General features: G+C 44.1%; 1 protein-coding gene across 1 annotated transcript in view; it reads left to right on the plus strand.

Moving 5' to 3' along the window:
* The window catches only part of foxn4 (forkhead box N4), a 30352-nt gene extending 14510 nt beyond the window's left edge, over positions 1-15842 (plus strand). Inside the window, exons 2-9 of the mRNA XM_041203030.1 lie at positions 4411-4577; positions 6269-6396; positions 7667-7777; positions 9067-9194; positions 10494-10590; positions 11303-11510; positions 11729-12121; positions 15595-15842. Coding sequence (XP_041058964.1) covers positions 4411-4577; positions 6269-6396; positions 7667-7777; positions 9067-9194; positions 10494-10590; positions 11303-11510; positions 11729-12121; positions 15595-15842 — 1480 coding nt within the window. The remainder of the gene's footprint in view (positions 1-4410; positions 4578-6268; positions 6397-7666; positions 7778-9066; positions 9195-10493; positions 10591-11302; positions 11511-11728; positions 12122-15594) is intronic.
* The last annotated feature ends 346 nt before the right edge of the window (positions 15843-16188 follow it).

The raw sequence follows: 16188 nt of genomic DNA on the forward strand, positions 1-16188 counted from the left end.
GTGTTCTGATTTTCATCATGCCCAATTTAAAAAGCCTCAAGTATTTTTAAGAAATCTCTCCACAATGCACTGATTTTCCCCTGGAATGATGAGTCCCCCTTCTAGTTGTTCATGGCTTCATCATGCTAGACCACCAACTACAGCCACAAGGTCAGGCAAGTGAAGGCACATCTTTAGCTACCTCAGAGGAGCTCTGAAACTAGCCCAGGATGACCCTTCCTAGTGATGCTCCCTAGACATTGAATCTCTTCTCAATAGCACTGCGATCAACATCAGCAACTTAGTGAGATGTTGGTGGGGAGTACATACAAATATACACAATAGGAGCAGGAATAGGCCATTCAGCCTCTCAAGCGTGCTCCGCCATTCAGTAAGATCGTGGCTGATCTGTTTGTGTTTCAAATGCCACAGTCTGGAGTGTGATAGAATACTCTCCACTTGCCTGGATGAGTGCAGCTCCAACAACACTCAAGTAGCTTGACCATCCAGGACAAAGCAGCCTGACTGATTGGCACCACATCCACAAACATTCACTCCCTCCACCACTATCACACAGTAGCAGCAATGTGTGCCATCTACAAGATGCACTGCAAGAATTCACCAAGCCTCCTTAGGCAGCACCTTCCAAACCTATGACCACTACCATCTAGAAGGACAAGGGCACTGACACATGGGAACATCACCACCTGGAAGTGGCCCTCCAAGCCACACACCATCCTGACTTGGAAATATATCGCTGTTCCTTCACTGTGGCTGGGTCAAAGTCCTGGAACTCCCTCCCTAACTACACTGTAAGGGTACCTACACCCACAGGGACTGCAGCGGTTCAAGAAGGCAGCTCACCTCCACTTTCTCGGGGACAATAAATGCTGGGCCTAGCCAGCAAAGTCCACATCCCATGAATGAATTTTTTAAAATTCCTAGTGTGGCTGGGGGTGGTGGGGGGCACAATGTGTTGGTTCTCCAACTCATTTACTTGTTTGGTGTCCTCCTGTCGGGACCCTGCCAAGTTAGTCCCTGTCCACACAACCCTGCCTTCTCAATTTTGTAATGGTTAATTCAGCTCCCTTATAGTTGTCGGGCTCAGCAACCCCTGGTTCACTTGAGGCTTTTAGCATAAATTCATAGAGCCTTGTCCTGTCACAAAGTCGAGGGCTTAATCACCATGTGATTGGCAAGTTCAGAAGAACAGATGTCCAGTACTGAAAATGATTTTTTTTATAAAAGAAAAAATAAGTTGCTGGCCAACCTTTTTACTCACTCTTGATAATGCAGATATTAAAGCACTAAAAAGTTGGAATGACCATTTGAAGAAGTAACTGGAGGTAATTATCTCTTGAAATAATGTACAGATGCAAAGTTTTTGATTGGTCTCTCTTTGAAGAGTTAACGTACAAGGTGTGACAGGGCACAGATTGTACTTGTTGCTGAATCGATTTCCTCCCCAACTTCCTTTAAATAATCAGCAACTTGTCGGAGAGGTTAAGAATTCCATTTGGAATTGTGAGTGAACCATGCTGTGTGAAAGAAGGATGTTCGTGGATGAGCACACAAGGTTTATTTATAGCAGGAGGTGTGTGCGGTCAGCTCTGACCTCACCGCCCACACAACCTAACATTTCGGTTGGTGGTGGGGTGGTGAGACGGATGGGGAGTGGGAGTGTAAGAGGCGGGGAAGTGGGAGGTGATGGTTTGGGGTGGTTGTTGGGGGTGGGGGGGGCGGTGGGGGGGTGGGATGCGTTGAATTGTACGGGTGGATTGGCAGGGCCTGAAGTGGCAGATGGCATTCTGTGTCTGTTAAGTGCCTGCTGTCATTTTCCCCCTTCAGATTAATGTAAAGTTTAAAAAACACAATTAAGCGGATAGTGAGAGACACAATAGGCCCACGTGCCTCTGGTGAAGCAGCCGTTTCAAGAGACAATGGGGCCATCAGCCTAACATAGAAGGGCCAACTGTTACCCACGATACGGCCGGCCTGGCCTTCAAATCATTTCTCATTCTCTCTTGTTTTCTTATGATTTTAGCCAATCACAAAACTGGAGAATGGTCAGCTGATGGCTTCCCACCCGCCCCCCGACTTTTTTTGAATTGCATGGCTTAAAACTAACTGCCTGATTTCTGTCACCATGGCAACCCTAATTTTATTGTTCTTTTAAGTAGTAGGTGCATTATTAATCACCGGGTGGCTGTAATTGGCTTTCTTTTGAATATTCAAACTGCTTCTTTTTCTGGACTTTAAAGAGGCAGTTTGTGCATTTCATTTTTTTTTTCCTTTGTCACTCTCCTTCACTCCCCCACCCTCCTCTGCTCAACAGGACGAGCTTTAATAATAGTGTCTGAGGCTGACATGGTTTCTTTGAGACTTACCGCAGTAACTTGTAATTGGATTTCAGTGATTTCCCCGGTTGTAAAGTAAGCAGAACCTATTATATGGGGACTTCCTCTAGTCACAGTCTGCAGTGCAGCAACGTCAGAATGCAGCACTGGAAGGTTTCGTCTATCTGCTATTTCTGTAGTGTAGTCATAAGTATGTTATAATATACTCCTGGTATTGTTTGTGAGGCAATTTGTGCTTACCTGCTGGGGGGTGGGGGGGTGGTTTTCCACACTGACTACACGAGGTCTGAAGTTTATGGTGGTCCCAGTAAACAACAACAACTTGCTTTTATGTAGCACCTTTAACACAGGAGTGACTTTCAAACAATTTGACACTTAGCCACATCAGGAGATATCAGGACAGGCGCCCAAAAGTGCAGGCGCAGGAGTAGGTTTCGAGGAATACCTTAAGGAGGAGACAGGGGGATCAGAGGTGGAGAGGTTTAGGGTGGAAATGCCACAGCTTTGGGGCTAGGCAGCTGAAGGCACAGCTGCCAGTGGTGGAGTGATTAAAAACTGGGAAGATGGGCAGAAATTAAGACTGTGTGCGCCAAAAACAGCCATAAACGGCGAATCAGCCTTCGAATTGTTGCGAGCTCTTTCCCCTGAGCCTCTCACACTTACAGCAAAGGATCAGGAATGATTTAGGTAAAAGAATATATGTAGCTGCGGTAAAAAAATTGTTCTTTGAAAGCCAAACGTGGGAATCAGACATCTCCAGGGTTCTGTTTCCGACTGAATGGGTGCCAGGGAGCCGGGGACCTGTGCGGTGACTTGGTGATTTTGGGCTCATGGTCAAATTTCAGGTGTTGGGGAACAGAACGGGCGGAACCAGTGACATCCCCCGTGGATAGCGGGAATGAGGGAATATTGCTTTGGGATTCCCCCATCATTTGAGTGACACCGGCGCGAGCTCTGAGACACAGCTCAGAGCGACAAATAATTACTTTAGCTTTTTAAAAATTGATCCAAAATTGTGATGTAGATAAATAAAGGTTTTTAATTTGGGGTGGAGGGGGGCTTGTTAATGGACCATGAAAAAAATTACTCAGTGAGCTTTGATGGTTGGATTCCCAGCATCTGCTGTTTTTTGTTTTTATCTCTGAGCTTTGATCTCATTTGGTCATAAAACAATGAAAAACTCAAAAGAATCAAAATGCACTTTTATTTCATTCCTTCCCCCAAACAAATCCATAAGCTTGGGGTGGGAACCGGAGTTGAGGGGGCTGAAGTGGGTGATGAGCCGTTCACCAGCATCATCTCCAGTTTTGAAGGTGCGCTACCCTCTGGCCGCACTGTATTCCTTGGCACTGGAACGTGAACAGAAGTACCACCAGGTGAAGTCTTCTCGAATTGTTTTCATTCTTTTCCCTTCACACCGTGAAACATGGAGCATCCGCTCTGTGCCTCGAGGCAGTCACACCTCCGGGATGGGCAATTTGTCAGGCGGAGGAGTTGCCCGGTGTTCTGCCGCCGCTCCGTGTGGCATCGCTGAGCTTTGACATAGTCCCCGTGCTGCCGTGGTGTCTCGCGGTTCACCATGACCTACGTTTTGTGTGGTGCTCCACCGGTGAGGAACCAGCCTCGGAGCCTGACAGCGCAGGGGGAAAGGTGGACCAAGAATCAGAAGAGGGAAGGAAAATGTGTTTGGCTGGGGTCTGAAGGCACCATCAAAGAGGAGGGTCTTTAAAAGGGGTTTTCCAAAAGTAGGAAGGAAAGTGACAAGTCAGAAGGAGTTCCACTGTGTTCCATAGAACAGCCACTAATAGTGGAGTGGTTGCAGCAGACAATAAGGAGTAAACCAGTATCCAAACAGTGGATTATATTAGACCATTTGGCAGTAGACCAGTCTCGGAGGATGAGCAAGTGTGACCAGTATTTTAACTTATCAGGCTATTTTGATGTGAAGTGATAATTGATGGTCCCACAGGAGCACTGGCAGAATAAACAGCCTTTGTTGGGTTTGATGCAACACACTGACACACAGCAGCTTGTATCCTTACTAAAAGTCACATCTCTCTGCTTCCAGACCCAGCCTTTTGACCCCCGACCCTTCCCAGCTGAGTGAAGATGACCTCCCAAGTGACCTGCAGTCCTTGTCTTGGCTGACATCTGTCGATGTCCCCCGTTTACAACAGATGGCGACAGGTCGGATGGACTTTAACCTGAGTGCCCAGAATCCAACGTTGACAACACAGACAGGTAACACTGAAGCAGTAGCACCAATAACAACTTGCATTTATATAGCGCCTATAATGTAATAAAACATCTCAAGGCACTTAGGAGCAGCTCTGATTAATCCTGCATATCAACTGTGGCCAACAACAACTTATAAAGCGCCTTTAATGTAAAAAACCGTCCCAAGGCACTTCATAGGAGCATAATAAAAAGAGTATGACACTGAGTCACCCAACGAGATATTAGGTCAGATGACCAAAACCTTGGTCAAAGGTATGTGTTAAGGGGTGTCTTAAAGAAGGAAAGCGAGGCAGAGAGGTGTATGGAGAGAATTCCAGAGTTTGGGGCCAAGGCAACTGAAGGCATGGCCACCAATGGTGGAGTGATTATAATTGGGATTGAACAAGCAATTTAAAGAGTGCCGATATCTCGGGGGGTTGTAGGGCTGCAGGCGATTACAGAGATAGGGAGGGGCAAGACCATAGCGGGATTTGAAAACAAAGATGAGAATTTTAAAATCAATAACCAATGTAGGTCAGCGGGCATAGAGGTGATAGCGGAGGCTGTGAGTTAAAACACAGGCAGCAGAGTTTTGGATGAGCTCAGGTTTATGGAGGATAGAATGTGGGAGACCAGCCAGGAGTGCGTCTTAATACAATTAGAGATGGGAAAGAGTTATTAATTAACTGTCTTGTCAGCAGGTTAATGAACTACCCCATGCAACACCGAGTCAGCTGGAGAAGAAAGATCCAAGGCTTGATCACTGGCCCACATGGAATTTCCACTCAGTGACTAGCCTGAGAACCCCAAGTTGTGCTTATAGAGGAGGATAGATATTGGGCAAGAGGCTGGGGTTCAACTTTGCTACTCCTTACAACAGCTTGAATATCAGGAAGTGCCTTTAGGGTTTCAAAATGTTGACAGATTCCCAGCCAGTCACCCTATCTCCATTGAAACTATAATCCCCCTCCTCTGTCAGTTTCCACTGCTCCATAAGCTGTTCTGTGGCCTATGGGGTGACTACTGGATCTGTTCCCAGGCTCCTCTTGAGCCTTGCCTTCTTCTGGCCACTTGGAGGGTGTACAAGAGCAGCTTCAGATGTGAACAGTGCCACCTGACTGGTGAAGGAGTGGGCAAAGGCTGGGCATCTCTCTAAAATGCTCCAGTCAAGATTAGAAGGATTGGTCCCACTGCCGACATTGTTCAATCCTTTATCTTCATTGAGGTAATACAAAATTCACATACCCCTGTGTTTAGCTCCACTCGTATCAGTGTGCTTCTCCTCTCTTTTCTCTCCATGGTCTGCATGAACTCTGTGGTATGATTCCAATGCAGTGATGTTCCTGGTATTGGATGGACTATTATGGAAAATCCCATCCAAAGACTGTGAGAGAAACAGAGGGAAACTTTGCAAGTGGGAGTCAGGTTTTTGTCAAAATCACCCACTGCATAGTGAGTTACTAGAGACTATCATACAGAATTGGCAGTCAGTGTCCTACCAGTTGTCCAAGGTGCAAGACAGGAGGAATATGAGTTGATGGTCCAAGAGGACTACCAAAAGTCAGGAGAAAAGTGTCAGTAAAGTTTTAAAACTGGTGAAAATTCGGGTCTAATGGAGGCTGATATTATTGCTGACTGTCCTTGTATTTCACTAGTTCCAATTACAGCCTGCTGAGTAACCTCCCTTGCTTAACAAATCCCATTGATTCCCTTAGGCCTGGTTCTCCATGATATGTCTAACAATATGACTCCAACTTCAGTACAAGGGGCCATGATCCAGGTACAAGCAACCATGCAGCATGGCATAATGGGAATGAACACCATGACAACCCATGGGCAAAATGTAAGCTTACTCAGTTTATTCTTGTTCATGTTGAAATAACCAAGCAGAAATGAGACTGTAATTCAGTTTGTATAAATGCTGACTTTTCTTCCCCTCCAAAGTGTGGCCAGACGAATATGAATCTAGGTGTAACAGTTTGGCTTTGATTTCTTACTGAGTTGGAGGTCTCAGTGGTGGATGAAGGTACATGCTACAACCATGGTGTAAAGATTTTTTTAAAAACATAACAAGGTTTTTTAGCAACAGGGCAGGTGTTTGCATCCAAAGGGCCATTTTTTTTGATAGATGAATGCACTTACCCATATTCTCAGAGAATTCCGGAATCCTCTTTCTCTTTTCAGAAACACATGTAATTGCCTATTCGAATGCAAATATACTGTTCACTTGTGCCCAGATAACATACTCACTCTTTGAATGAAACTATTCCACCTGACTAAGTCTTAACTACTAACTTTAACTTGTGTCTAATTTTAAACTTATGGAAACACTGGGGCCTTTAATCCTGTAGATTTCTGACAAGCAGAATCCACTGACAAATTCATAAGCTGTGATTTTTAAATATATAGATTAGTGAGGTGCTAACTGGAGATTATCACATGACCTACCATCTTCAATCTCCCTATTCAGATACTTTTATTTCTCATCTCCTGTATTTTTGTAACTAAAAAGCACACGTTTGAAGAAAATGCAAAAGTTACACCATTGTTTGGTTGTTAAATGTGATTTTCTTTCCAAATGAGAGTTAGAAATTAAAAAAAAACTATTTAGGAAGGATCCAAGCATCAAATCAATTTTCAATCCATCCTAATTCTTGTGCTTTGAGCTAAACGAGTGTCTCTGGACTAGTATTCAAGACCCAGGGTAATGCTCTGGGGACCAGATTTCAAATCCCACCACGGCAGATGGTGAAATTTGAATTCAATAAAAATCTGGAATTAAAAGTCTAATGATAACCGTGAAACCATTGCTGATTCCCTTATGCTAATGCCCTTTAGGGAAGAAAATATGTCGTCCTTACCTGGCCTGGCCTACATGTGACTCCAGACCCCCAGTCTTAAATGCCCTCTAAACAAGGGCATTTAGGGATGGGCAATAAATGCTAGCCTAGACAGCGATGCCATCAGCCAATGAACAAAAACATCAATCCAGTTGCAATGCATTAAACTTGATTCATCTGACAAAAAGAAATTGCCAGGAGTTTCATAAATACTTAAAAGATTGGAAATGGACTTCATTAACAAGGATTTCTTTTTCCCCTGTCTCCACTTAGATTTCCCAGTACTCTGTGGCAGGGCAGCACCCTTCTGAGTTTCAAACACAACAGTCCCTTTACCAAGCTCACTCTCAGCAGCTGTACAGCCTATCACAACCTGGCCAGCAGGTACAGTACTGTTTCTTGTTGCCCCTTGCAGTGCGCTGAACTATAATGGGCCCAGTGATGACCTTGGCCTGTAGGATGTTGCCTTGAGGACAGCATTGTCTTATTCAAATATCAAGTGGATAAATTAAAAGTGCAATGGGGAATATGATTTTACAGTTGTGCTCCTTTCCAATACTCCTTGCTGATATAACTGACACATGATCTTGTGCCTGAAGTGTGTAAGGCAGTGGTCCAGAATGTCCTCAAAATGAGTTACACCCCTGTTGACAAAAGCAAAAATAGAAATACCTGGAAAAACTCAGCAGGTCTGGCAGCATCGGTGGAGAAGAGCACAGTTGACGTTTTGAGTCCTCATGACCCTTCAACAGAACTGGTTGAAGGGTCATGAGGACTCGAATCGTCAGCTGTGCTCTTCTCCACCGATGCTGCCAGACCTGCTGAGTTTTTCCAGGTATTTCTATTTTTGTTTTTGTTTTGGATTTCCAGCATCCGCAGTTCTTTGCTTTTACACCCCTGTTGCACCCTCCAGTGGTTTCTAGAGGGAGCTGCACATGTGTTTGCTGGGTCTGCTTATTGTATTGCATTGGTGTTGGCATCGTATGTATGCCACTAAACTGCATGTGAACCCATACTGGACAACACATGCAATTTAGAGTTATTCAGGTACCAAATTATTGAAAACAGGCTTGCAACTAAGTTGATGCCACACAGAATGCAGTTGTATCAAGTCAGGCTAGTCAGGGTGTGATTTTACTGTATTGTACAAATTCCTACAGTGAACAGACATTTTAGGAATTGAAATCAGTGGCTATGGATGCAGAGGTGAAATCCAATGAGAATTGTGCTGTGTTGAGCCATTACCTTCCAGGCTCAGAGTTGCAAACCGTGGAATTAAAAACTTCATTTGCTTAGAAAAAGATTTTACATAGAAGCCTGCTTATCTCGTCTGTTTCCTACAGTACAATTCCCAAAGTTCTATTTATCCCCCTTTTCAAAACTGTTTACATTTTGAATCACTTGTCCGTGAATTGATGCATTATATACAAGTGGCACTTGCACATGTAACTTATGCGCAAGCTCTTGACTATTGCTGCCTGAATGCAAAGGAGTGAGTTGAAAAGTAAGCCTAGCATTAATTTGTCCTAATTCAATTGCCCCTTCCCCTTTTTATGCAGGAGGGAGAAGAAATTAATAAGTTGAAGTCTTACTGCCATATTTGTTTGGTTTTTTGGTTTGCTGTATTTTGACTTTGTTTATGTTATGCGCTCTCTCTCTCTCTCTCTCTCCAGTGCTCTCCTGGCAATATTTATAGCCCATCTTATCATGCACAGACTCAGTATGCACAGCCCAGACTTGCTGCTCACAATGACCAGGACCTCCAACCCAAGACCTACCCTAAACCCATCTATTCTTACAGGTATGTAATGCCACCACATTGACCCCTGCATCCAGTATGCGGATGGTGTTTTTTAATAAAATCAACATATTTGTGATCAAAGATGATGAAAAAGCTTTTAATCTTTAGTAGCCACAGTCCTCTGATAATCAACAGTGATATTTGCAACTAAAATCCCTGTTTTGGTAGCTGAGTGAAGAAATTACAAGTAGGGCTAATAGGATTAGATGGCACTAGGATCCAGGGGAGAACATTGTTGGTGATACTCTCAGGGCTTTATGAAGCAGAACTCATTATTTTTTCTTACTTTATCCCCGCCCCACCGACCTTTCCATAAGTTGGAATGGGTTATGGAAAGGAAATAAAGGGAAAGCTGAAGTCTGAAACTACTCACAAAGATACCCAGCCTGAATATCTTGCTGGTAAAACAAAAATGGGAATGGAAGTAGTTCAGCGTCACAAGCCTTTTCATTTTTACACCGCCCAAGTCAGCAGTTTGTCAGTGAACCACTGGACCAACAAGTCCAAGCCTAGGTTTCAACAGACTAGAGAGATCAGCTTTCCATCATCCCAACTGAAGGAAGCAGAATAGAGGGTAGTAGAAAGAATCCTCAAGGGATTGGAATAAGAAGACGGCAGGTGGGGTGGGCTAGAAGGTGGGCTCAGGATAGTAGGAAAAAGAAAGTTGGTCTAAAGGCCACAAGGATTTTTGGTTCAGCTTGGTCCAAGCTATTACCTATCCAATCAAAAGGCAAGTTTACCCATCTGCTCAGTAGGGTTACATATTAAATATTTGTGACAGAGCTGGGTGAAGCTGTGACTTAGCGCACTTCTTCACCTTCTGAACTTGAATTTGAATTAGTTCAGACTGAGTGGTGAAATGTGCCTCACGTTTTCTCGTTGGAAGTGTCCTATACGAAATGAATTTGGAGCTCTCTCAAATCAGGTCCCTGTGGCCTGCTGCCCACATCATACAACTGGTCATAATGTCACCTAAGTTGGTTGTCTTCACGCAGAGAATCAACGAGGATAACCACTTTAGGAACTGCAGATGTGTTTCTGGTATAGCAAGGATGCTGGTATGAGGTTATGGTGTTGGGTAGAGTACAGAGAGCCTTAATTTCCATTTAGCTGTGCTACAACTAATCTGAGCAAGCATGATGCTGATTTTGGGTGACCAGAATGATAAAGGGTCCAATTCCCTTGCAATGGCATCTGGAACAAAAATTGCCAAAAAAAACTTGAAGAAACTTGCAAGTATGGTTTATGTGCAATTTCCTTCCAGGCCCAAATTGATCCTTGCATTTCTTGATTTGACAGCTGTCTGATTGCCATGGCACTGAAGAACAGCAAGACAGGCAGCCTCCCAGTCAGTGAGATCTACAGTTTCATGAAGGAGCACTTCCCCTACTTCAAGGTGGGTGACTGATGAAAGACACAGAATTGTCCCATTAAGTTCAATAGTGCAGGGAAGTATCCATCACAATGGTTAGCGAACCAGCTTGGCATCTTCAGTCACAAAGTGCAGAAGATTGTTCTGGAATGAATAGTTTTTCCAGATAGTTTCTCACAGGAATCTGTCTGGCCTCTTGCCCTGATACATCTGGCCAGGGAATTGCAACCAAGAAATTTTGTTCTAGTTTCCGTTGCTCAGTTCATGCTCAATTAACCTCTGCTGGCTGCAACTATCTGCTGGTCCTTAAACCAAATGATTTTAGACCATTTAAAAATTCTACTCCTCATGGGCAGAGGTCTACACTCCAGCAATACCCACAATATGCCACAAATAGAGCACTCACATACCAAGAGATAATTTCTGTGATTGATGAGGTGTGGATGAAGGGAGCTTTACTATGCATCTCACTGTGCCACATTGACTATGTAGTGACTGTGATGCCTGAAACAGGAAGGGTACGTTCTTTAGCTAACATCCCCTACCTAATCAGTATCATCATTTACTAAAATATAAAGATTTTGAGAAACAGACAAAGAAAACTGGAAACACATTGATTATATAAACCCTGCACCACCCATGCCAACATGATTTGTGGTTTGTTTATTGTTGTGGAAGGGCACCATTAGGTTTTGAATTTCTCTTTTTTTGTAAGGACATTGTATCTCTATTTCAGACTGCTCCAGATGGTTGGAAGAACTCTGTCAGGCACAACCTCTCCCTGAACAAGTGCTTTGAGAAGGTGGAGAACAAACTGAGTGGTTCATCGCGGAAAGGGTGCCTTTGGGCTCTCAACCCGGCCAAGATCGAAAAGATGGAGGAGGAAATGCAGAAATGGAAGCGCAAGGATCTTGGAGCAATTCGCAGAAGCATGGCAAATCCAGGTAATGCTCAGTGGTATTAGAATTTAGAGGGGTGGTGGAGGGGGTGGAAATTCCTTAGCAAACTAATGCACCTTGAGCAAGTAATGATGGCACTTTGACACTATATCCAGGCACATGGCATTGCCTTCAAAGGATGAGTGGCAAATATTGGTAGCTGTCCATTTACTCAAGATTCCCTGAAATCTAGACCTCACCAAAAGACCTCTTTCTCACTACAGATGAACTGGACAAATTGATATCTGATCGGCCAGAAAACTGCAGGAGGCCGACAAAATATTCTGAGCGAACAATCCACATGGCAACGCAGGTGACAACCACACAAGGGAGCATCACGGTGCCACATCTCCCCCACCAGTCTGTTGCCACGCTTTCCTTGCACCCCCTGCCTTTGCACCACCAGATCCAGCAGCAACAGCAACAGACGCGGATTACTCCCGACTCGCCAGCCCCAGCTCAAACCCCACCTCTCCACACAATGCCAGATATTAGCCACAGTCCTTTGTCACACCTTGGAGCCAGCAGGGCTGCTTCTGACCTATTCTGCATGACAACCGATATGAACACGGATGTTGATGCTCTGGATCCAACCATCATGGACTTTGCATTGCACGGTGAGTGACCACTGCAGAGAAAATTGTGTGCTGAAGCAGTGTGTAAATGCAAGTACAATATTTCCCCATCACTATTTCTCATTGGAAACAATAAAGTTTGTGACGACACATGTGTGAAAGTACCAAAGCCCAGCACAGTGTTGCAACCAAGACATGAAAAGCGTTAACAAATGGGAATGAAAACCCTCTGTTCCAAATCTTGCATGATTCACTGATATTGATCAATGTCCAGTGGAAAACTGACTTTGCTAGGAGAGGGAATGTGCTCATCAAGGCAATAGCTTTTAGAAATAGGGAATGAATACTTCTTCATTTCAGGGAATCTATTTCCAGGTGAGGAACAGCAGTTACTTTACTTTTTTCCAACATCTTAAGGGCTCCTGTACTAAATCACAAGGTGTGACAATTCCATTTTCCACAATACGTATCCTGTGGCCCTGAGTGAGATTACAAATTTAGTGGCCAGTCAAGAGTAACTTGTGTGACAGGCTCACACAGCAGAGGCTTGAGGCTGACGAGACCCATTTTCAGAGAGAAGCCTTTCATCCTAACAGTCAGAGCAACGTGAGGCCAAAGGCTGGCATACACCATGCCTTCAATTTAAAAAAAAGTCACCAGTTTTGTATATGCGTAGAGTAATTGTTAGTTTCTTTTTGCTTATTGTCTTCCAAATTTACGGGCAGGATATTTTAGCTCGGGGGACGGGGCCCGCTCGCCGATGCGTTAAATTACACGGGATGACGTCAGGTGGAACTCCCAACGTTACCCCGCGTCATTTCTATTTTCAGGCTGGCGGGGGCGCAGCCGAATCAGCTGTGCACCCGCCGACCTGTCAACGGCCTGTTGAGGCCATTTAAAAAGTGCTTAACATAATTAATGGACCTGCCCGTCCAACCTTAAGGTTAGCGGGCTTAAGAAAAATCTTCAAACCTCATCCACGGGCGGGATGAGGTTTCAGAAGGGTTTTTAAATATTTAATAAAAGTTTCACAAAGTGATGGACATGTCGCAACTCATGTGACAGTGTCACATGAGGAGACATAATCAGGGAAATTTTGTTTTTGTCTCTTTACCATTTTTAAATTTGGAGCTGATCTCCCTGAGGCAGCACTTAGCCTCAGGGAGATCAGTGCGCTCTTCTGTGCGCATGTGCGAAAGAATGCACTCTCGACTGAGGGAACCCCCCACCCCCTGCACAGGGAGCGCATTCCTGGCGGACGTCACGCTGGGCGGGCCTGCCCGTGCCCACTCCTGCACTTTCCCCCCGATTGGGGGTGGGTGGGTGGGTGGTGGTGGTGGTGGTGGTGGTGGTGGTGGTGGGGGTGGGGGGGGGGGGGGGGTGGGGGGGGGGGGATTCTTCCCTATGAAATAAACTCTTGCGCACTGTTGTTGGTGTGATAACGGGGAGACGGTGGTTTAGTGGTAATGTCACTGAACCAGTAACCCGGAGGACCAGGTTAATGCTCTGGGAATAAGGGTTCAAATCAGACCATAGCAGCCGGTAGAATTTGAATTCAATAAATAAATAAAAAATCCGAAATAGTCACGGTGACCAAAACTATTGTTGTTAAAAAAGATACCCATGAATATCCTTTAGGGAATGAAATCTGCTGTCCTTATCTGGTCCAGCTTACACGTGACTCCAGACACACAGCAATGTGGTTGACTCTTAACTGCCCTCTGAAATGCTCAAACAAGCCACTCAGTTCAAGGGCAATTAGGGTTGGGCAACAAATGCTTCTAAAAAAAAATGGCATTTTTTCATCTCTTCACCGTACAGGAGTGTGATAATAAACGCAGGAATTGAAAAAGCACACACCTAGCATGAGGGATTTTTAGTGAAGCGGACTTCTCACGGTGCGGTGCATACCATCCTGACTTGGAACTATAGTCACCATTACTTCACTGTCACTGGGTCAAAAACCTGGAACTCTTTTCCTAACAGCACTATGGGTGTACCTGCACCACTGCAGCAGCTCAAGAGACAGCTCACCATCACCTTCTTCAAGGGCAATTAGGGATAGGCAACAAATGCTGGCCTTGCCAGCAGGGCTGCCACCCTATGAATGAATAAAAAACTTGCTATCTAACAAACCCTGCTGAAAGTGTGTACGTATGGTTATTGGGTAAAGGCAGTATTTGGCATAACTATGCTGCCTGCCGTGATAAAATAACCTGCTGATACTCACTGTCAGCACTTGCATATGACTAATGGTCACTTGGTGAGGAAGCACCTGTGGAACCATACCCTGGAAGGAGGAGAAGGAACAAAACTGCCAGAATAAGAGTTTGGGGGTGGGGGGGGTGGGGGGGCGCGCGAAAAGAACCACTTGGGTACAACTCGCACTTTCTGTCCTACACACCCTGCGCTTTCTTAGTCATACCCATGTGGGAATGCACTGAATAGAGCTGTTCCACTTCCCCAGAGGGAATGCTATCCCAGGAATGTGGTTTCAGAGTGACTCTGATGGTAACTTAGGAACAGGAAGCCCGAACCACCCTCTGTTATTACGTCAACTCTTTTACATTGGAGGAATGCTGATACCTATGTAAAGTGGAAGCCTCCTCAATCCATTGGAGGCCTAGGTTTTTGTGGATCCCGAATATTGCCATTTCATCTCTGCTTAACTTAAGTTGAGCTGGATTCTCTGCCTTTTAACCGCCAGTAGCGGATCTCAACCCTACATCAGGTCTTTGTTTAAAATACGAAAGGAGGGTAACCAGGATAGAACAGCAGCTATTCTGAGGGTATCTGTCACACTATACTCCCCTCTGTGGTCACAAGTCACATTTACATCTCATTCAATCCAATTTTGAATTCCTAAAACAGCAAATCTGTGAAGAAAGAAAAATCAGACATTGAATTCATCAGATTGTTCATAACAATTAATCAAAAAATTATGTTTGTCATTTTTCCTTTCCCACAAACGTTAATAAGATTTCCAGGTAATTCTGTTTTTGTTTTGGATTTCCAGCATCCGCAGTTTTTTTGTTTTTAATAATCCATGTTCAAAATAAGGTTTCTAAACTATTAATCAAAACATGATTAAGTTACTGATAAAATCTGACTTTTCCCTCTGAATATCTCCATTTAAAAGCCTAGGTTTGCAGTTGATATATTTCCCAAAACTATTATTCTAGAGAGCTGAAAGGAGTTACCAACTATGTTTGTGTTACAGTTCCCAAGATTCTGCAGCCTGAGCACATGCTTTGGACTGCATTTCTCAGCATGTATTAGTATGATTCTATCAGTGTCCTCAGGCTACAGAATTTGAGTTTGCTTTCATAACTGATTTTGTAAATGAGCTAAAGAATGAATTTTGATAAGATATTTTTCAGGTAAACTTGTCGGTGTTAAAACTTTTTGTTTATTTGTCTTTTCCTTAAAAGTGAGAGCCTTCCTCAAAAACAGATTGAAGTGTTACATCAAAGCTAAAACTGTTCACATTCAACTAGCTTACTCTTCTTTAACAGGAAATCTATGGGAAGAAATGAAAGACGAGAGTTTCAACTTGGACACACTCGGAGCGTTTAGCACATCCCCGCTTCGTCTCTCAGACTCTCCTCTTGGAACAGTGGGCCTCACTCCTGTGTCCAGTGGAAGCGAGAATTCATTTTCTGACCTGCAGGTTACTGGTCTCTACACCACCTATGCCAGTCTGGAGAATGTTCCAGCACAATACCTGAACACACAAGGGAATAAACCAATAGCACTGCAATAAAGAATAAGTTCTCTGATCTGCCAGGGACTATTAATAAGGCACTGCTATGAACGTAACTGATATGTCAATGCACTGAGGACTAAACATACAACACCATTGGAAAGAGTTCCCATGGCCTCTTCTTAAGACTTGAGAGTATCATATCTAACTCTCTCATAGGCTGTATTTTTCAAAGGACTTGACTGTCGTAACTGATTCAACCTTTGGAAAAGATCTTCCACTGTGTGCTCTCTGGAAGATCCTGAAAACTAAATGCAGCCTTCATGTGGAATACGTCTAAAAGTTGAATATGAAAAGAGCATTACTTATTATTGACACAACTGAAGAAAATCCAAAACTATTTTCA

The sequence above is a fragment of the Carcharodon carcharias genome, chromosome 13, assembly GCF_017639515.1.
Source record: "Carcharodon carcharias isolate sCarCar2 chromosome 13, sCarCar2.pri, whole genome shotgun sequence".
NCBI lineage: Eukaryota > Metazoa > Chordata > Chondrichthyes > Lamniformes > Lamnidae > Carcharodon > Carcharodon carcharias.